Source organism: Psammomys obesus, unplaced genomic scaffold (assembly GCF_907164565.1).
Source record: "Psammomys obesus unplaced genomic scaffold, mPsaObe1.curated_primary_1811, whole genome shotgun sequence".
In the NCBI taxonomy this organism is placed as follows: Eukaryota; Metazoa; Chordata; class Mammalia; order Rodentia; family Muridae; genus Psammomys; species Psammomys obesus.
The window spans coordinates 13,906,773-13,928,262 of record NW_026585691.1 but is presented as its reverse complement, the minus strand read 5'-3'; the positions used below and the strand labels follow the sequence as shown (position 1 = coordinate 13,928,262).

Sequence of the window (21,490 nt, the reverse complement as noted above, 5' to 3'; positions counted from 1 at the left end):
TGTATGTATGTATGTATGTATGTATGTATGTATGTATGTATGTATGTGTGTGTGTATGTGTGTGTGTCTATGTATGCATATGCCATGTACTTGTGAGTGCTCATGGAGGCCAAAAGAAGGTGTTGGGCTTCCTGGAACTGCTTGATACAGGTACTGGGAATTGAATTCTGGACTTTGCTCCGGAATTTAAGTGAACACTGGACAAATGACAATTCATAAAACTAAAAGGTTCCTGTACAGCAAAGGAAACAATCGGCATCGTGAAGAAGCTCACAGAGTGTGAGAGAAACTTTGCTGCTAGAAGATCAGTATCCAGAATATACAAAGAACCCCCAAAACAGAGTCAAGAAAATGACCCAAATCAAACATGAGCTATGGAGCTGAACAGAGTTCCCAAGAGAAGAAATAGCAATGGCTAAGAAATGCTGCATTCAGACTCCTTAAAAAAGAAAAAAAGCAATCAGGGAATATGGCAGTTTATCAATGGAATCTTAACAAAGACCTTTCCATAATTAGATGAAAATGTAAAAATTGGCACAATGACTTAAGGAATGCACCTGCCTTTGCAGAGTGCCCTTTTTGCTTGTAGCCAGGAAGCCAGGGCAACTCCTAGCCTGTTGTTTTGTCACCAGATATAAAGCAGAATATTTGAAATGATTAAGCATTGCTTGTACTTTGTGCACATAAAGATGATAAGCATTGGCAGTCTAGTGTCTTAGGGGCAGAGGAGGGTGGAGGCATTGCAATTTGTAGAGATTTTGATGATGTTGTTGTTGTTTTCTTTTAACATATTTAAGCTGAGTGTGGTGGTGCATACCCTTAACCGAAGAGGCAGGTGATCTCTGTGAGCTCCAGGCCAGCTTGGTCTACATGTAGCAAGCAGGGCTACATCCAAGGCTACAAATTAAGACCTGTCTTATTTTTAATATGAGCATTATACTGGTGCATAACATATCATCTTTAAAATAGTAAGTGTAAGGACTATACTCTAGGTGTGTAGAGCACCTTTTTATTATGACTGTAATGGAGTCAGCTCAGCTCTGCACCAGTTATTCTCAAGCTCTGCTTGTCTGGGCTTCTCCTGGGTTCCGTTGAAGTCTTCCCACATCACCCTGAGAAGTGAGAGCAAGTGTTTGGGTGGTCTCTGCTGATGCTTGTTGTCAGCGCAGCTCTACTTTTGAAAAGTCCGCCAGAAACTTTCTATAGTTACATCTGGGGGCTGAAGTTACAGGCACTTTTGTTACTGTTTATAGATGCATGCACCATGCAGGTTTTACTGTGGTGCAGATCCATGCATGGAGCAAGCAGAAAACTCCAAAGGCTTTCATACAAATGCACTTTAAAATCCACCCAGTGCCTTCTGATTCCAAACCGGCTCAAGTATATTCTTCATGTAAGGTTTGTCTTTCTGGTTTGTCACACCTTCTGTACTGACTGGGAGCAGTGAAGTTGATTCCAGACTCACAGGTTCCCTGAGGAGCCACTAGCTTCTGTGTCTACACAGAAAAGGCTAGGTGTTGGGTGTTCAGCTGGGTGTCCATAATCAGTGTATGCACCTGTACCTCCAAGGCTGCAGTAGCAGCAGGGTCCTCGGCTGGGGCTCCTCTTGGCCTGCTAGGTGAACACATACAACAGAGCACACAGGATTCACTCCTTCGGCACAGCGGGGTGTGATAGGTTCTGGGCTTAGAGTTCTGGGAATCTCTGCCCCTTTGCAATGAATGCCCTGCACTCAGCTGCTATAAAAAGTGGTAATGAAGAAGCAGCTATGAAAAGTTCAGCTTCTATTGCTGTAAAACTTTCTAATAAAGAATAAGTGTTGTCTATTAATACTGCTTAAGTTTTTCAGATATAAGGAGCTATTAAAGAGAAAGGGAGTTATTTTTTGAGAAAAAAAAATATCTGCCAAAAGAATGGGAGGCTTTTCTCATTTTAGTAACATTTCTGACATCACATTTACTTCTCTGCCTTTGTTGCCAGCGAGCTTAGAGCTAATTCCGGTGTGTAGTGGGAGCAGCTGTGTTAACTTCCGTGCAATGAAGGGAAGTAGGGAATGGGGTGAGGTGTTGCTGGCAGCTGCATTGAGGCAGGCCCTACCCAAGCACATGTCCTCTCACCCCAGCACCCTTGCTCCCAAGGCTGGCACCCACCACCCTGAGTGCCATCAGCATCTTCTGCAGAGCGATGATAAGTAACCTTCATGTCTGCATTGCTGTGGATGGCCAGGTTAGCCGCAGAATGCACGCCTTCCTTGCTGATGCTTCGGGTTTTAAACTGCATACTTCTCACAGCAAGCACACGGATTTGTTCTTTCTTTCCGTGGTCTTCATGCTTTAGTTCATGAATCTTTCTGTGCATTTGCACTTCACACCTGCTAGGGTGATTATCAGAAGGGTACCTGGTGGCAAGTGTCATTGAAGATTTAGCGAAGCTGGAACCTTTACCTCCTGCTGGTGGAAAAGTACAGCAGTACAGCCCTGTTGCAGCAGTTTGGACAGGCTCTCCCTCAAAGTTGAACCTAGTTCCCATGTAACCCAGCCATTCTCTTCATCATGTGTACTCCAAAGAATTAAAGACATGTCCATACAAAAGTGTGTTTGTGAGTTCATAGCATTCTGCATAATACCCCCAAAGTAGAAAACACTCAGACTTGGATCTGTGATTGAAATATACATCCACCAATAAACTACTGTAAGAGAAACGAAGTACTGTTACATGCTATAACATGAATGAACCTTGAAAAGACATTGAGTTAAAGGAAAAAAAAAAAAAAGAGTCAGACCCTAACGGGCACATACCATCTAACTCTGTTTATACAGAGTGACAAGTATGGTCAAGTCTGTAAATAAAGGAAGCTAACAGTTGAAGGGTAGAACAAGTTTGAAGAACAAGGATTGAATTTTAATGAATTCTCTTAGTTATATGTACTCCAAAGAATTAAAAACATGTCCATACAAGAGTGACTTTGATTCTTTTAGAGAGGGTAAACATTTTCAGGAGTTAGTAATAATGTTTGCATAGCTCGTGCATAAATGTGCTAAAAACACAGAATAATACACTTCAGGAAGAATTTAATAGTAGTCGAATTGCTCTGAGATCACTAGTCTGATGACTTGCCCTGGGCCAGCGAGCAGGCACGTGTAGCCTGGCTCTGGTGATGCAGAGGGGGGGGGGTGAAGGTTGGAGACCCCAGCAGAATCAGTGGAACACCCTGAAGACTTGGGAAGCCTGCAGCCCAGCATTGGGCAGTGTGATAACTCTGTCGTGGCCTTGTCACTTCACCAGAAAACGTACCTATTCCATGCTGTAAAGTTAGTGCCATAAAAAAGAGGTTAGCGTAAATGTCCTTTAAATCTTCTCCTCAAAGCAGAGCCTGCTTAGAGTAGCAGAAACGTCCGTGACGAGCTGCCGTAGTCCCCAGCTCAGCCATCGGTCACTGAATAGTTCTTATCCATAAGCATGCAATTATGATAATTTGGTGGTAGAAATAGAACCAGTAGGCAGGCCTTAGGTCCCCTGGCAGATTGAGCTAGAACATGTGGGGCTGATTTTGCGTGTGCTGCCCTTGGAGCCAGTGACCTTGATTTCAGTGGACTTGAACTAAACGAGCCCTGGGGCCGTGACTCACAAAGCGTAGTACTAGGCTGCATAACTGTGCCATATTAAATGTTCTTTTTTTGAAGTCTGGAAATTGCCGTAAAATATTGTTTCTAAAGCAAAAGTAAATATTTTTTTTTATTTTTTGGGGTCTTGGGACATACTTCACTGGTAGAATCCTTTCACCAGCAAAATTTTATTTTATTTTTACTCAAATTGCTACTATAAATATTCATAGATTTAAAAAAATGATTTTTCAGTCTATTCCTATTTTTTTGTTTGGTATAAATATCTTTCGTTCTGTTTCCTAGATGGGTTGGTAATGAAAATGGCGGTAATCAAAGTGCATTAAAAGGAGTATTTGAAAGTTTAAAAAAAATGTGAATTTCTCAAGGTAACCATTCATTCAGCCCCTTGAAATAAAATCCTAAAAATGCAGTCGGCCTCCATTGTGTCTTAGCATAACTTCTGCCCTGCTGTTCTGAACTGCATGGAACCTGGGAACCGTGCTTCCTGCGGTTTGCTGCAGGCCCGTTCGTTGGCTCTCGTACCCTGCCACCTCCTGAGGACAGGCACAGTGTTAGTGGCGAGAGGTAGTTCGTGCGCCCTAGAGGCCACTCCAGCAGTATTGTACCGAAATGTAACTTTCCAGGAGCCAGAGGTGAAAGATGAGGTGTTTATTAACAGGGAGTGATTTTTTAAAATTTAAGGTTTCTGTAGGTGTTAAGCTACCGTGCAGCTGTTTTTAAAATACAGTATATATGAGGTAAAAACAGCAGGCAGACTCTGCTGAGGGAAGCAGTGTGGCAGGTGAACGGCAGATGCCAGTTTTTAGTTTAAATAATAGGATAGGGCTGGAGGGTGGCTCATTGGTTAAGAGCACAGAGAGAGTCCTCTCTCTCACAGAGGACTCAGGTTCAGTTCTCAGTGCCCACTCGTGGTTCACCAGCATCTGTAACTCCAGTTTCAGGGATCTGGTACCTTCTTCTAATCTTCATGGGCACCAAGCATGCAGAGAATGTAGGCCAGTCACACATAAAATGAATACCAGACCGGGAACTGAAGACATGGCTCAGTGGTAGCACTCACTACTCTTCTAGGGCCCAGGTTCTGTTCCTGGCACCTTTATCGGGTGGCTCACTGCTGCCCAGAACTCCAGCTTCTGGGGATATGTTGCCCTCTGGCTGCTGCAGGCATCTGTACACACACAGGCATGTGCACATACACAGTTTTTTTAAATAACCCTTTACAAAAGATTGGAATCGTATATGCTTGTCTTTGAATAAAGAAAAATTCTACTTAAAACGTCTTTTGAAAAGTAATTGTGAAGGTGCATTAGGAGGGAGTGAGTATGAAAGGAGAACTTTTTGCTGAACGTGTGGATTTTAAAAGCTGTGTCTTTACACACATGTGCATATGTATGTATGTATACTGCCAGTTCACAAGGCTCACTCACCGACTCCAGAGGGGATGTAGACTAGTACGGCAGTTGTATTGCAGACTCTTGGTGACTCCTGGCCCTTTATCCCCCCCCCCCCCCCCCCCCCCCCCCCCCCCCGCTGCCCTGGGTTTTGTGAGATGTTGTTCAGCTTCTTTACCTGTGCCTTGGTTTTCGCCATACAGGTCGTTCTTGTAAAGCAGTTTTAATAATATATCATAAAGTAAATTGTCAATATCATTAGTACTGGTAGGGTTATTAGAAAACTAATACTTTATATATCTTAAGTATCTAATTTTTACCATGTTTATAAAAGTATTTAAAATGCTTGGTTGATAACAGTGCCCTTTGCTGAAATAATAGATGCATATTGAGTTCTCTCTACTAACCTCCTGATTCAGAGCATGGATGGGGTACATTATTATTATTATTATTTACAGGGTTTCTCTGTAGCCCTGGCTGTGCTGGAACTCACTTTGTAGACCAGGCTAGAACTGAAAGATCCACCTGACCCTGCCTCCTGAAGGTTGGGATTAAAGGAGTACACCACCACACCTGGATCCTCAGTAGCACACTCTTCTGTAGGTTATGTCTGAGAGGAAATGCTGCCCGAAGTGAGTGGGATCTGCTGCCTCAGTGGGTGCAGACACTATGAGAATGTTCTGTTTATCGGTGTCTGACTGCTCTTACACAGATCCTGTTACCTCACTGTCTGGAAAGTCACGTTCCACAGTGGGTCCTGTACTTTGGTCTAGCACATTTCCAAGACAAGATGCTAATGGGAATCAAGCCCAGGGTGGTTTCAGATCAGTCTTCTGTCCTCTGATGAAGGAAGGCTTGTCCAGATTATACTGGGTTTTGGGCTCAAGGAGGAAGGAGACTCTAGCCAAAGCCTTTTCTTTGTTTTCTGCCCCTTGTTTTATGAGTCACAAATTACAGTGTATGTAAGATACAGAATGGCCATGCCAACATCTCACCTTCCTGGGATCTGTCCTCTGAGATTTCTGTGGCGGAGCTGGTTGCTGCAGCTCCTTTCTGCAGACACTGACTGGACTTGCGTTCTTGTAATGTACCCAGGGATGCTTAGGAACAAGGGATGTTTCAAGGTTTTAAGAAAACCAGCCTTATTAATTTGAAAGGAAAATGTATTTAACTGTAATTACCACAACAGACACTGTATTTTAGAAGACACCAAAATCTAGTAATTTGAGCCTTTCAGACTCAGAGTTGCTTTCCTCGTGAGGTTGCAGAGCCTGATTATGATGTCCAGATCTTTATTTTTAATCGCTGGGAGCCATTACCCCAGAAAGGCCAGTATTTGTATGTCTGTTAACAGTAAGTGTAAGGCTGCAAGTGTCACTGTCCTCTGAGTGAGTCGCTGCAGACCCCAGCGGCTCTTAGCAGGGCGCTCAGCAGGGCGAGGATGGTGTTCTGAGCAGCTTGTGAGAAAAGGAACTCAGCCTGCATTGCTGAGCTGTCCAACATTGCTTGTCTTGGAAATGTGCTAGACCAAAGTACAGGACCCACTGTGGAACGTGACTTGCCAGACCGTGAGGTAACAGGATCTGTGTAAGAGCAGTCAGACACCGATAAACAGAACATTCTCATAGTGTCTGCACCCACTGAGGCAATGTTGCTGTCCAACATTGCTCGCTTCTATCCACATTTCCTCCAAAACAAGAGCACCTAGGAGCTGCTTTGGGAGGGTCAGTTGGGGGGGTGGGTCGACAGTCTTTTTGAGGCCAGGAACCCTACCTCAAGTTTCAAGTTTTTAGGCATTTTAGTAATGTATTTGCCTGGGTATTAGATATGCATGGTAACTATGCCATGCACTTTCATTTAAGAATTTTTAAAATATTTTTGCTTTTAATTTAGTATTTTCAGTTTTGAAAATTTTATATACAGGTGCTCTATTTACATCACTTTTTTTTTTTATCCCTTTTCTTCCTCTTCCAACTCTTCTCAAGTCCTGTACCTCCTCTCAGATTCATGACTCTTCACTTATGTCTCTCATACACACGCACCCATGCACGCACATACACACACACACACACACACACACACACACACACACACACACACTGTAAATATAAATATATAAATACAGGCTGCTGAGTGTTCCTCCTATGTGTATGCATTTCTGTTTAGGGTTGACCACTGGAAATTGGACATTCTATGGGTACTTGTCTCTGAATAAGACTGGTTTTCCCTCTCTCCTCGGCCATTAATTGCCTGTAGCTCTTTAGCTATAGGTGGGGCCTTTTGAAATTCCCTGCCATCTACACTGGTGATGAGATTGTGCAGATCTTGATTAGATGCCATGCTTCTGGGATTTCATGCATGCAGCTTCCCTATCGTACATAGAAGACACTGTCTTGCAGCGGTCATTCTGGTCCTCTCCCTGGCTCTTACAGCCTTTCTTCCCCTCGATATTCCCTGAGCCTTCAGTGCAGGGGTTGTGTATCAATTGTGATTGGATACCCCACTGTCTCTTTCTGTATTTCAACCACTTGTGAATTTCTGCGATCATCTTGGCTGCAAAAAGAAGCATCTTTGAGGAATAAGAGTTAACAGATGTCTGTAGATGTTTATTATTTATTAAATATTATCCTGACTTAGGGAAGGGGCAATAATAGGTTCTCCTCAAGGATCCACGACCTCACAAGCCATGGGCTGTTGGCTGGGTTTATAGCAGTAGACATGAATTCTCTCCAGTTGACAGTGACTTAGTCCACCTGGACTGCTGTTGGTTACAAATGCCACAGTTGTATCCTTGGAGACATCTTGCCAAGCTGCAGTCTTGTCAACTTTGTAGCCTTTGCAGCACTGTGGGGCTGTTGATAGCTTTTTCCCTATTGGAAGCTTACACTGCACCTTTGGATACTGTGAGCTTTCATCCTTAGGAAGGAGGCTTTCAGCTCAGGTCTAGCTTGATCCCTCCAAATCTTGTGCCTGAAGTGTGTGCTGTGTTCAGCAGTAGGGTCTTCCCTTTGAGTTCTGGGAGGCAATCACGAGTAACAGCCATCATCTATACTGTTCTGGGACTCTCTTGGACTCTCCTGGCCAACAACTGTAAGAGATTTCCCACTCTTACAGGTTTGTTAAGTCAATGGCTCTTGTGGGGAGTATTAGCACCCCAAGCAGAGCCACTGCATTTAAACAATATATATGTATGTATATACACACATTTATATATTTGAAGTAAGCATAATAATTTCCCCTGTGGACTTTTCAGGCATATTCAGTGTTATGTATTCTCCTCTCTTCATTTCTGAGTTTCCCTCCCTTCCTCTTCTCAATTAAATCACACCCATTTACCCCCATTCATTCCAGCTTTATAGTACCTGTGTCTTAATACCCTCCTTCCTAGAGCTCCTTTTTACTCTGGGGTACTCGAAAGATCAGGAGCCAGGACCCACGAATAAGAGAGAACATAGTGTTTGTCTTTCTGGGTCTGAGTTCCCTCGCTCTATGTATTTTCTAGTTCCATCCATTTATCTGAAATTTTCATTTTGTTTACAACTGAATAAAATCCCATGCATCTTATTTTTAACAGAATAAAGTGGTGAAATTCCAGGTGTTTCTTGGTTTGTTTAAGGATCAGAGACTCCTGTACTCATTGGAGAGTGAGAAGTGGTTTTAATGTTTAACTGGGAAACTTCCAGCAAGCCATGAGCGCTTAAACATAACTGATCAGTCTAGTTTGGGGGCACTCCCTGGCTTGGGGCCAGGTTGAATTGTGGCTTTGCTTCTTCCTGATGAAGAATGCCTTGGTCTTCCATTTGTGTTGTCATAATGTGGCACACAAGGCAGTTGTGACTGACACGGTGGAAGGTAAGGGAGGAGCCCTGTACAGCTCCTCCTCTCTCCAGGCTCCCTTCTGTGTTTCATGTAGAGATGCTCAGGCTAAAGTTTCAGAAACTAGGTACACACAGGGTCAAAAACCATGTAACTGACAGCTTTTCAAAATACATCTGATAGGACTAGAGAGGTAGCTCAGTTGTTACGAGTATGTATTGAGCCAGGCACTCTGCCACACTTCTGTAATCCCCACACTAAGGGAAGCAGAGGCAGATATCTGTGAGTTCAAGGCCAGCCTGTTCTATAAAGGCCATCCAGGATAGCTAAGGCTACATAGAGAAACCCTGTCTCAAAAACAAAACAAAACAAAGAAACCCAAAATTTTTAAAAAATACATAGTGCTCTTGAAGAAGACCAGAGCTTTATTCCCAGCACTCAGCATCAGGCAGTTCAAAACTGCCTGTAACTCTAGCTCCAGGAGATCCGATGACATCTTCTGGTCTTTTTGGGCACCTGGGTACGCATGTGGACACAGAGCCACCCCCACATACAAACAAAATAAACACATAATTAAAAATTTAAACAATGTTTAAATCTTAAAATGTATCTCATGGTGCCTAGTAAGAGAAATTTTCTGAAGCAAAGGACTTTCTTCCTTGTATCAGTAGATGTCCTTAATTTGTCAGCGTAGATATGAAAGTAATGAGTGTTGAGTGGATAAAATGAGAGTTCATACAGTGGTTTTTAAAAATCAAACTGTGAACACGGATAGGGTTTTACTACCTTTCCAGTAAAATTGGTGGAGTGTCATGAGCACATATCTCTGAAATTAAATCTTTGCTTTTCCCTTTCAAGCATGACTATTAGCCTTGTGCAGCGCAGCCCTGACTAGCTATTCCGCCATGGCAGTACTTCCAAAGCAAGTCAGACTACAACTTCCAGTTGCCAACGCGTTTCTTCCATTGGAAAAACATTGAGATTAAGTCCATGATTGCTTATTTAAAGCAAGGGTCTTGGTTCTCTCAGATCATGTACATTTTACATCTATGTCTGTTTGCTTTGTCTTTTGATGGAAATTGCTATTGTTCTACAATTTTTATTTTTCTATGAGTGTCTGAGTGTGCATGCTGTGCCCACAGTGCCTGTGAATGCCAGAAGAGAACATTGGATCCCCTGGGACTGTAGTCACAGACTGTTGTGAACCACCATGTGGGTGTTGGGAACTGTATCCATGTCTTCTCTGGAAGAGCAGCCATGGCTCATAACTGCTGAGCCATCTCTCTAGCCCCTTAATCAGTTTTTAGTTGGACAGAATACAGGATCTAAATAGTCCATAGCACACTTAAAAAATGTTCTTGGCAAACAGATGTTGAGAATTTATGTGTGTAGAGATAACGTATCTGTATCAATATGTTTACCCATATTTATGCTTTCTGGAGTTATAAAAGCAGCTTTTTAGTCCACATGGTTCTAGTTTTATTGTTTGTTGTTGGAAAGACAAAGAGTAGGCAGATTAGCGTTGATGTAGTGTCTGACTACTGTATGCTCCACAATAAAATCCCTCCAAATCTAGATGCTGCTGAGGCGATATTAGCAAAATCACCTGGGGTTGTCATGCAGCTGGTGTGCCTTTGAGGCGAACAGTGGTTGCTGTGTGGACTCTGTGTCACACAGTGCTGAATTGGCTCGGTGTGCTGCTGCTGAATCTGCCCCAGATAATTGTTGTCAGGGAAGAGCATCTGCCTTTTCCGCAGTGCCCAGCCAACTGTCATATATCTGGAAGGCAGGACTGTCTGCTGCGAAGAGCACCATTCTTGGATTTAGTAAGGGTGAGAGCAGTGTAATTGTAGCTACAGTATTAAGTCAGTTGTGTGGTCAGAGCCTTTCATTATATTATCCTGGATGCATTGAAGGGGAGGTATTTTCCCTGGTGGATGATGGCCATGGGGTAGAGCACTTGGCTTCTGTAGATGAGACACCCTAGTTTATTTTTATTATTGTATTCATAATATATTTATATAGTAATAACATTATAAGAAATACATAATTTATTACATTTATATTGACTGGGCATGCCACAGAGGAGGTCAGGAAACAGTTTGCAGGAATTGGCTCTGTCTTTCCACCAGCAGATCTTAGTGGTTGAACTCGGGTTGTCAGGCTTGGTGGCAAGCACCTTTCCCTACTGAGCCATCTCTTCAGACTAAAGACAATCTGCTTTAAAACAGGCATGATCTTTCACGGATAACAGGAAGAACTTGTAGCCCCTTGATATTAAAGGCACCACTGTACACAGGACAGCACATTTTTAACATTCTGAAGCTGAGAGGCACATAGCTGGCTTTTGTCTTAGTTGAGGGAATGGTCTTTAGTGCCTGGTGAGTTATTTCTGCATTTTTGATATGTAAGGTATTCCTGGGTCAAAACATTATACTTTCATTAATGGCATTGTATGGAAATTTGGGAAGTAAAGATTATGTTGGGTGTGGTGGTACGAATTTTTATCCAGTGGACTAGCAGGAAAGGTTTTAATAAGCGCAGCATGTGGGGGATGTGGACAGTGTGGGGAGAGTAGGAACCTATAAGGCGTTTTCCTAACACTGTCTTCTTCTTTGCGTTTCTAGTCTTTATAACCTGGCTTCACTGGAACTGAGAGAGAATCTTCTTACGTATCTTCCCGAGTGAGTCTCTGGGGGAAATAACAAGGGTTTTGTACAGAGTCAGTAGGAGTTTAGTCCTTCCTGCCACATCCAAATGAGGCATGCTTTTGGAAGCTAGTCCAGGAAAGGAAGTGTTTCTCGGCCTGCCTTGAGCCTTCCCTGAGTGCTGGTGTTGTTGTTGGTTGTTTCAACAGATCTCTCACCCAGCTAAGGAGACTAGAAGAACTTGATTTAGGAAACAATGAAATCTTTAATTTGGTAAGTGTCTATTGGAGATATTTGATGTTTCTCTGTTGCTAAGATCACAGATGTGTTTGAGGAATCACCAGGGATGTTTTTCTTCAGATGCAGCTTGGGAACACTGGCAACGTGCTTGAGTTCACAGTGGTTGAGAAAAACGGTTTTGGGGGAGACTCAGGACTGGAGACCTGAGCACGAGGGGAGGTGTTTGCATCAGGGAAAAGCCTGGGGTGGGTTCAGGGACAGAGTATTGACAGGAGAGAGGTAACAGCTAATCCAGCTGTGTTAGTTGATGTTTCTTTGTTCCATAAGGGTAGAAGGTGGTCTGGGGTCTTGTTACTATAACGGTACCTTTTGCTTCAGCCAGAATCAATTGGAGCGCTCTTCCTCCTGAAGGATCTCTGGTTGGATGGAAATCAACTGTCTGAATTACCTGAGGTAAGTGGAAATTTTACAGGATGTGTCTGGAAGTGTGTAGCAACAACAGTAAACTTGTGTGTTCCCTGTGTCTGTGGGGCTTTCTAGAGGACCACAAAGACAAGAAACGCTGTTTAAAATACCCATCTGGAGATCCGCCTTGAACTTCCATCATTGTGCACTGCCACGGGAGATTGAAAAGCACAACCCGCTGTCTCTGAAGATACAAAAGTCTTTGGTCTCATCCTGCTCCCCAGTATGACTTACTTCAAGCCCAGCAGATCTATAAATCACGAAGACCATAACTCTGACAGTCTATGTCTCTCCTGCGTTTAGTGCTATGCCCAAGTGCTGCAGGATAATTTTGACTACATTCTTCCCTGTGGTAGTTAATGCAAAGGCAATAATAAGAGCCTCCCTGCCCCTCGTAATGCTCGCGGTTAGAGCTGGTGTGCCCTGGGTTTAATCATTTCCCTGCTGTTGTCAACTGTGAGACCTGTGTTCTAAATGAGCCAAGTGGGCTGTGGCCACCTTCTGTGTGGATTCCAATAGGATTGACTGAGAAATCCCCAGAAAAAAAAAAAAAAAACAAAACAGCATGACAGGCATTTCTTCCTGTTACTCCTTTTTTTTTTTTTTTTTTTTTCTCTGTCTCAGAGTTTGATTCTTAAGTGTTCAGAGACTGTGCCTTTCATTTTAAAACAGTTCACACACTGCCCACTTGACTGTTTGGCCCAGTAGTGATGGGGATGTGAGTGGTGGGTGGCGAGTGACAGATTTAGGCCAGGAAGTCTGGCACTAGAAGGAAGCACTGAGCTAAAATCCTAGTTGTCACTGTTGCAGCTCTGAGGTTACCAAGACGTCACTTAGTAACCAGCGGAACTGGGAAACTAATTAGACTCTACTTCCGAGGTTTGAGCTGCAGTTCAGAAGGAGAAGCAGATACGGAACTTTGACTAATACTTAGATTTCACTGGGACGTACGCAGAGTCCTTGTGGAGAGAACTTGTGGGTGGGAGGGAATACTGTGGAGTACCCGAGTGTAATAAAATACCAGCCATGTGTCATTAAAAGGGGGAGAGTACCTGTCCGTGCAGATGGGTATAAATGACTTTGTGACATATGGCATTCTAACCACAAAGGAATCGGATGTCCAGTGGATCATGAGACTTACTTAAAAGTCTCATTTTCCTCTAGTAAGTGCTAAACTCAAAGCCTCCTTCACGCTCTGTGTCTGTGATTCATAAGAGTTTTTAATCATTTTCATTGAGAAGGGGGGTCTAGAAATTTACTCTAGTATTTACGCCTAGATATTTGCTAAAGTAACATACATAGAACTAAGAAATTAAATTATTTTATGTTATTTTAGTATCTTATGTGTGAGTGTTTTACCTGCATGCGTATCTGTCCACCATATTGGTTCAGTGTTCCTTGAGGCTAGAAAAGAAGGCATCGGATCCCCTGGGACTGGACTTAACTTCCATATTGGTGCTGGGAATTGAGCCCAGGTCTCCTGGAAGTATAGCCACTGTTCTTAACCACTGAGCCATCTCCCAGCCTTGGAACTGAGGACTTTTAAACCATTCTTTCATATATATACAATGTATTTTGATCATACCTACCCTTTGTCCTCTTCCTCCAACTCTCCTTATCCCTCTTCATCCTCTTCCAGCTTCATATCCTCTTTTCCCCTCTTTTCTTTTAGACCCACTTAGTCCAGTTAGCATTGCCCATGTGTACATAGGCATGGGGCTACCCATAAGGGCCACCCTCCCAAAGAAAAATGACCCCTTCCCCAGCAGCCATCCGCTGCCAGTAGCTCCTCTCTTGGGGTGAGGCTTTGTGAGCCCCCGCCCAGTCTGTGCTTGGATTTTGGCCAGCCTGATCTTGTGCAGGTAACCACATCTGACAGGAGTTCATGAGTGCAGCGGCCGAGTCATGCTCAGAAGGCAGCACCTCACACCACTGCCCCCACAGCCTCCACCTCTTATGTTCTTTCCTGCTTCTGTGATGTGGACCTGGGGTTTGACTGTGAAAAAAACCCTATTCCTTTGTGTCATGCCAACCTCAAGCATGCATTTCTCTTTCTTTGCACTAACACAGGAAATAGGGAATCTGAAGAACCTGCTCTGCCTAGATGTCTCTGAAAACAGGTTGGAAAAGCTTCCTGAAGAAATCAGCGGCCTGACTTCTTTGACAGACTTAGTCGTTTCTCAGAACTTAATGGAAGCAATTCCCGATGGCATCGGTAAGTGTTGAAAAGTACCAGACATAGAGTTCCACCTGCCATTGTCTTGAGTGGTTGGAACTCACTTTAATTCTTTGTTCATCTCTATTCAGTGCTGGGAATGTGGCTCCTCATTTCTTGTTTTTAAAGAAGGAAAGCGGGAATTTTTAATGCAGTGTAAGTTTCAAATACCTGTTCATACTAGTTTGGAAAAAAATACCTATGATAGTGTTACTTTCAGGAGTTGATTCACGAGTAGTTTATCCATAATTATGAAAGTGATTAGCCACAGTAAGAGGGCATGTTTAAGGTAAATGACTAGTCACTAGAATGTCTAATACCAGCATCCTAAACAGTTCATGAGAGCGTAACTCAGACTTCACTGGAACTTAGGTCTGCATTGGACTTGGTCGTCTCAATACGAGCACATTGGGAAGGTGCTTTTAAAGGGACAGTAGCAGAGCTCAGCTTTTTCTGAAATGCTAGGAAACATCTTTTAACTCTCCTTTAGTACTTTGAAAATAATTTAGGTTTCTTTTTTCTGTTCTGCTCTTTCCAACTTTTCCTTTCTCCCCTCCCTCTCTCCCCCTCCCTTTCTGAGACAGGGTCTCACCATGTACAGAGCTCTTCCTGTCCTGGAATTGGTTATGTAGAGCAGCCTGGCCTCAAACTCATGGAGATCTGCCATTTGCTATTTTATGGGTTCTTTCTGCCACCTTTCTCCACCCCTTTTCCTTCTCTTTCTACCCTCTAAACAGTAGATCTGAGGGGTGGGGGTGGGAATGGATAGAGAGGAAAGGAAAGAGATCCCTAAATAAAGGCAGGGAGCAGAATTATTGTTAGACTACTTCCTGCTGACTAGGGCCATCTAGCTCGTTGGGGGCAAGTTAGTTCTTTGCTGTCAGGATATCTAATTTCTACTTCTTGTTTCTTCTTTGCACACAGCTACTTAACAAACTATAACCAACAACCAACCAACTACCCACGCCACCTCTCGGGGCCCTAGCATTTTATATGTCCTCTGAAGTGTCCCCAGAATTCCAAGCATCACACAATTGCAGAAAGTATCTACAGCTGGCCAAATCATACCTCCGCTAGAGCATGAGGCAAACCATAGTCAGCTGCTGTGGATCAGCTCCATATCCCCACACCTGGGCTTAAAACAAAATACAATATTTCTCTCTCTCTGTGTGTGTGTTTTAAAGAATCCAAAATTCTCACTACAGAGATCTGCCTACCTCTGGCAAATGCTGGGATCAAAGGCCTTCAGCACTGTACCGCAGACACATGTCATTTAGTGTGAGAAATTAGTTCAGAATGTGATAGAACAAGTGTTGTTGTTATTTAAGCTGTGAAAAAGAAAAAGATTATCATATCTTTTTTTTTTTTTGTCTGATTAAACAAGATCCTGAACTTGTTTTTTTAAGTAGGGGTTTTTGCAGGGTTTTCTTATATACACTGCTAATCCTGTGAGGAAGAGAAATGTCTGTTTTAATGTGGTTTTTCTGGTTGTTCATTTGTTTGAATTTCTCAGATAGAAAGCCATATAACCTAGAAAATTTGAAAGCAGAACCAAATCAATATTTGTTTGTTTTTTTTGTTGGCACACCTGTTTAAAATGTTAATATTTAAATGTGCTAATAATGAAAACATTCATACACAGGCACACATGAGTGCACACACATGAAAGGGGGGGGGGAGATAGCAGGGACAGGTAGCCCGTCACAGTGCTCCCTGGAGCCTGGAAGGAACTGTGTTTAACCACAGGTTGTTGTAAGATTACAGAGAAAAGTGTGGCCAGTGGCCTCTTCCTTTCTAGTGTTTGGTCACAGTGCAAGTGGTAAGTGATGATAGCAGTCAGCTAAGCTACGGGTGCTGTGTTTTGGTCGGTACCAGTTGAAAAACAGGTGGGGATTTTGACTTTGTAGAAATGGTCATTCAGAAAATCATAAATGGTATCACGTGACTGGCTGTTTTGCTGCTTGGAATAGGAGGACTGGGCAGATAGGAGCTGGCATCAAAGCACTGTCTGTAGCAGGGCCCTCTGCAGCAGGCTTAGGAAATCTTGTAGTTTAGATGGGCAAAATCCTGAGGACTGGAAATCTTAGTTTCATTTGAAAAGCAGGGCGACTAGTCTCTTTGCCTTGTGGCTCTGCCCAAGGACAGAGTTCTTCCTTCATTTCTCTTTCCCCAGCTTCATATTTCTATTTGTGTAGAGGGCTATCTTCTCACTTAATGGAGAAGGTGTCAGTGCTAGGATCTCCATAGATAATGAAGGGTACCTGTGTGGTTGTTTTTTTCCTGACTGCAGCTGAAAGGAAGGATCTGAGTGATGTAGGTATTTTCTTGGGACTTGGAGGTGGCTGTTAGACTCTTCTTCTTTCCCCTTGTCCTGTGGGTGTCTGTTAAGACTTCCTGTTCAGAAGTTTGTTGGAGCTTCTGCCTTTTCTGCACACACAGAGATACTTTGGCTAGGGTCTTCACTGAACCATTGCATTTACATGTGTCTAGTCAGCTATTTCAGTGGGGGTGACGGGGCCAAATGAGGGTCCCTTCCATACACTAAACAGCTCCCACTCTTAAAAAAAAATGTATCAGTAACCAACAATTTGTCTTTTATGAGATTTTCTGTCCTCAGTCTTTTTAGTTAGCCCCTTCAGATGATTTGTTTCTAATTACCAGCTTTCTGATGTGCTGAACAAATAACTCTTGACTCTCAGTCTTTAGTGATCTAAATGGGAATGATACATTTTCAGTTTGAAAAGCTGGATGGAGAAAGAACTAAGTAATTTTTTTAAAACAAAAAGGAACAATAGATAAGAAAAAACCAAGTGGGGATTAGCCAAAGAATCACGACTAACGAGTTTATATGACACTTTCGTAGGAAAACTAAAGAAGCTGTCAATCTTGAAGTTGGATCAGAACAGACTCATACAGTTGCCTGAAGCAATTGGGGATTGTGAAAATCTCACGGAATTAGTTCTCACAGAAAACCGTCTCCTGGTGAGTGCTGTGTATGTGTGTGTGTTGTTATTGTGTGTCGTTGTTTTTGTTGTGTTGTGATGAGGATTTGTGATGAGTTCTCTGCATCACCTGCATATCGAGGTGTGGCCTGAAGACCATAAGCAAAGAGTGTTTTGGCTGCACACTCAGCATGTGTCCTCACTGAACTCAAACTATACCTATCCCTGGTGACACCTGCCTGTAAGCTCCCTGTGTCCAGGGTGTACATGTGGACCCAGCAAGAGAAATGGTGCCTTCTCAGGGAAAGCCCTGAGGGGTCTTCTGAGCTAGAGAAAGGTATCAAACACTTTGAGCAGGACCGCTGCTAACCACTGAAGGCAGCTGCTCAGACTCCCACTTTGACCAAGCTTCCTCTCCCTTCCCGGGGCAAAGAGTGTTTGCACCCCCTGCCCAGGGTGGGTCAGCACAGTGGCAGCTAGGCTCTCCTGTCTGCCCCCTTCCTGCCCCTCCCTTTGCTTCCCCTGTCAGGTCCACTGTTCATCTCCTTTCCTCTACTGTAATTGTCTTGTATGTTCCCTTTCAAGAGTCAACTCCTTTGCTCTTTTCTTTGTCTCTTTTGGTCACTCTTCTTTCTACCCTGTAATTCCTTCTTCCCTCTTGATTGACCTTTCTCCTGTGTTAAGTACAATATTTGTTCATTAGGTGGAAAGAGGAGTGGGAGACAGTCTAAAAGACTGAGAACTGAGATGTGGAGGGGCCCCGGCAGCATCCTTCCTTAGTAGGAAGGTGGCAGAAGTTCCCAGATCTTCCCGTCTCAGTGGTGGTTTCAGGCTAGAAACCATAACAGTTAGAAAATACTCACCCTCACATCTTCCTGTGACATTACAGAGCCCCTGTGAGCCCAGCCTCCTCCTGGAGGGCTCTGCCGTGCGTCCCAGGCCTGCTCACCTTTCTCCATGCCCACCTGGGTCTTTCTGCTCCCCTAGCCTCACAGTATGTGAGCAACAGTCTGGCCTTCACATGTCAAGGCCACCGTCCACTGACCTGTGGCTATCTAATAGGCTGGCAGGGCAGGTATAAACCTTGAGGGTATAAATACACACTTTCTTGAATGGAAGAACATTACATTCCCCTGTCTCTGCCTTTGTTTTAATTTCTTTCAGACATACTGTCAATATCACCAGAAATTCAGAATACTTAATTACATTTCCCCAAGTGACCATTATGGACATCTGATACTTAGGAAGAATTGTTTACTTTTGTTGATATCCTTAAAGTCCTTACGAACGATTGCTTTTTCTGTTGAGCTATGCTTTAAAAAGTTAGTGATAACTTAATAACAGAAATATTATTTTAACAGACTTTACCTAAGAGCATTGGAAAACTTAAGAAGTTGAGCAACTTGAATGCAGACAGAAATAAATTAGTGTCTTTACCAAAAGAGGTATGTGCCACTAAAGAAAAAAAATGTGGTAATAATTGTCACACATAAGGGATAAAAAAAAATGTCCATGAGTGTTTTTTAATGTTTAAAAGATATGTGGTGCATTTAAAGTTATGAGTGTGAACCTAATTGGAGAACTGAATCCAAGAATGAATTATCAATAACATTTAAGAGAGTTAAGAAAGGCATATTCATAGGCTTTCAAATAGAAGAAAAAGACTGACATTTTGATACAAAGAGAATGACTGTTGACAGAAATGGATAATTTGGGAACTTGCCAGAGAATGTGTGGATGGTTTGGGGTTTAATTGTCGCATTTAACCAGAAACCATTATTGTGCTTATGAAAGTGGACCTTTATGAAACCTTGTTTCTTGGCAGAGATTTAGACTAGGCCATGTTAATGCCTAAGATGGGAATCCTCTCCAAAGCCATACTACAGAGGAAGGCCAGCAAGAAGCTGCCTTCTATGCTTCCACCTCCTCCTGCGTCACCACCCTCCTCCCCCTCCTTGTCCACCATATACCCATACTAGTGAAAAGAGATAATCACCTTCCATTGCAGAGTAACTATGGGCTCTTCAGAGGCTTTTAAAGTCCATTAGAGGAGGTGGAAATGCTGACCAAGAGAGAACCCACAGTGAATGAAGCATGGAGCTATCTAGGGCCCTTTCGGGAAGACTTACTTTGTAATGGGAACTGAGAGAGCTGTACTTGATAGAGGAAAACTGAGCTTGCCTCTTTGTTGTTGTTTTTAGTTCTTGTAACTTGGTCAGAGGCTGAGGTTATGATCCTTTGCCTTTATCGAATAAACGATTGCTGAGAGTTGTGTTGGTTGGGTCCTCATAAAAACCTCTTTCCTTGATATGATCATTAGCCAACTTGAGTTTTGTTCCTATCTCTCCGCTCTGACCCTTTCACCATCTGTCTGGGAATAATTTCAAAGTTGCTGGCTAACTAACCAGACCTTGAGGGCCACAGCTTTCTTTCCCTAGGCTACTGTACATGGTTGTGGGCTTCCTCTTTTTCTTCCTCAGCTCTGTTCTCTGCTCACAATGCCCCGTCTCTTCTGAGTAAGTTGGATAACCTTCCTGAGTGGAAGCAAGAGGGTACAGATTAAAAATACGGCACATTTATAATAGGACACACCTTTAACATGAGCTGTCACATCTAAACAAAACTGTCTCCAACAGTTTTGGAGATTTGGCTCCACATCTCAGCCAAATCGGGACACATCTAAGGTTCTGCTAATCAAAACATTTTGATTCTACTCTGTAAGCAGTAAACCAAAACACAGCTGATAGTGTGAACATTAGTTCTTCGCCTTGTGGGATAGCATTTGTAGATGGGGAATGGATTGGATGCAGAATCGGTACAAAGAGAAGATTTGTCACTTTCTTCCTTAATGCCCTGCTTGGTTTGAGGTGATTCTGTGTAGCTCTACCTGCTCAGCCTTTTGAAGTCATGAGGATTTCCTAAGTTCACAGATGCAGAAACTGAGGCCAGTCAGTTTTTTAGCTCCAAAATGACTCTTCCAGTCTCTAAATCGTTGTGATTAGCCAATAAACACAGGGCTACACAGGGGATTCAGATTCATCACGGCCTTTTCATCATGTGTGCCCTGGAGATTGTACAAAAGCTTGAGTAGGTAAGGAAAGGTCAGGTGACTATGAGTGTGGGGGTTCTACAGCATTACTGTGGCATGGAGCTTTGAGGCAGATGCTAAGAAGGAGCACGTCTTAGCAATGACAACCTTTCCCCAGCATCTCTGGATCCCTCATGAATTCTGTTTTCCAGGGACACATCTTAGGCAAGAACTTCTCACGTTTTTTATTACAAAATCCCCACTGTCATTTTAACAACAATTCATCTTTTTTTTAAGGAATGAGTCTCCAGGGCATTTCTGATTAGAGAGAGACACGGAGCCCCCTGGTGACTGCCGAAGCCCACCACAAAAATACGTTTAGCCGTGAGGCGCTTGCACCATCACATTTTGTCTGTTCCCTGGCACACAGAGTTGTATAACTGAATAAAACAGATACTTTTGTCTTCAGCCTCTTGGTAAAGCAGAAACATTTTGATTTTCAGGAGTGAGCTTTTTCTAGACTATCTTCAGCTCTACTCATACACACTCAGATCCCAGGATAAGACACTCACCGAGTGTACGTGTCTGACTCTGCCATGGGTCAGTTTGGTAACCCAGCAGAAATGGGCTGACGGCTTGATTGATCAGGGCCGAACAACTAAACCACAGCGGATGTCCGAACCACGTGTCAAGTCTCCAGTATGTGCAGTCAGTGCAGTCTTCCCTGTGACCGATGGTCTGTGTGTGAACATCATCTCTGCCACCGTGCCTGATACCCCTCGATCAGGTCTTCCACTTCCCTTTGAGAAATGCATTACCTTTTTTCCTTGATCAGTTAAGTTGCATACACAGCATATCTAAGCTCGACAAAACCTAATCAGCTTTTGTGTCCCAGGTACTTAGCTGTATACTTGCTGTTGGTTTGGTCCTGTAGTTCCATATTGTGTCGACAGCCTATTTGATGGTATTGTATATTGTCTGTCCCCTTACTCTCCAGCCGCATGTATTTCCATCTATTTTCCCAAATGACTGAGGGGAAGATGATTGTACCGTTTGGAACATAGTGAAGGATCCTGTTCGTGTTTCACGGTGTTATTTGTGGTGAACATTTGGAAATCA

The 21,490-nt window shown here is 43.2% G+C and overlaps 1 protein-coding gene across 1 annotated transcript in view; it reads left to right on the top strand.

Annotated features, from left to right (window-relative positions):
• Lrrc1 (leucine rich repeat containing 1) overlaps window positions 1-21,490 on the top strand; it is a 119,461-nt gene that overhangs the window by 80,233 nt on the left and 17,738 nt on the right. Inside the window, exons 5-10 of the mRNA XM_055598818.1 lie at window positions 11,461-11,517; window positions 11,691-11,754; window positions 12,100-12,174; window positions 14,257-14,401; window positions 17,265-17,383; window positions 18,705-18,788. Of these exons, the coding sequence (XP_055454793.1) occupies window positions 11,461-11,517; window positions 11,691-11,754; window positions 12,100-12,174; window positions 14,257-14,401; window positions 17,265-17,383; window positions 18,705-18,788 (544 nt within the window). The remainder of the gene's footprint in view (window positions 1-11,460; window positions 11,518-11,690; window positions 11,755-12,099; window positions 12,175-14,256; window positions 14,402-17,264; window positions 17,384-18,704; window positions 18,789-21,490) is intronic.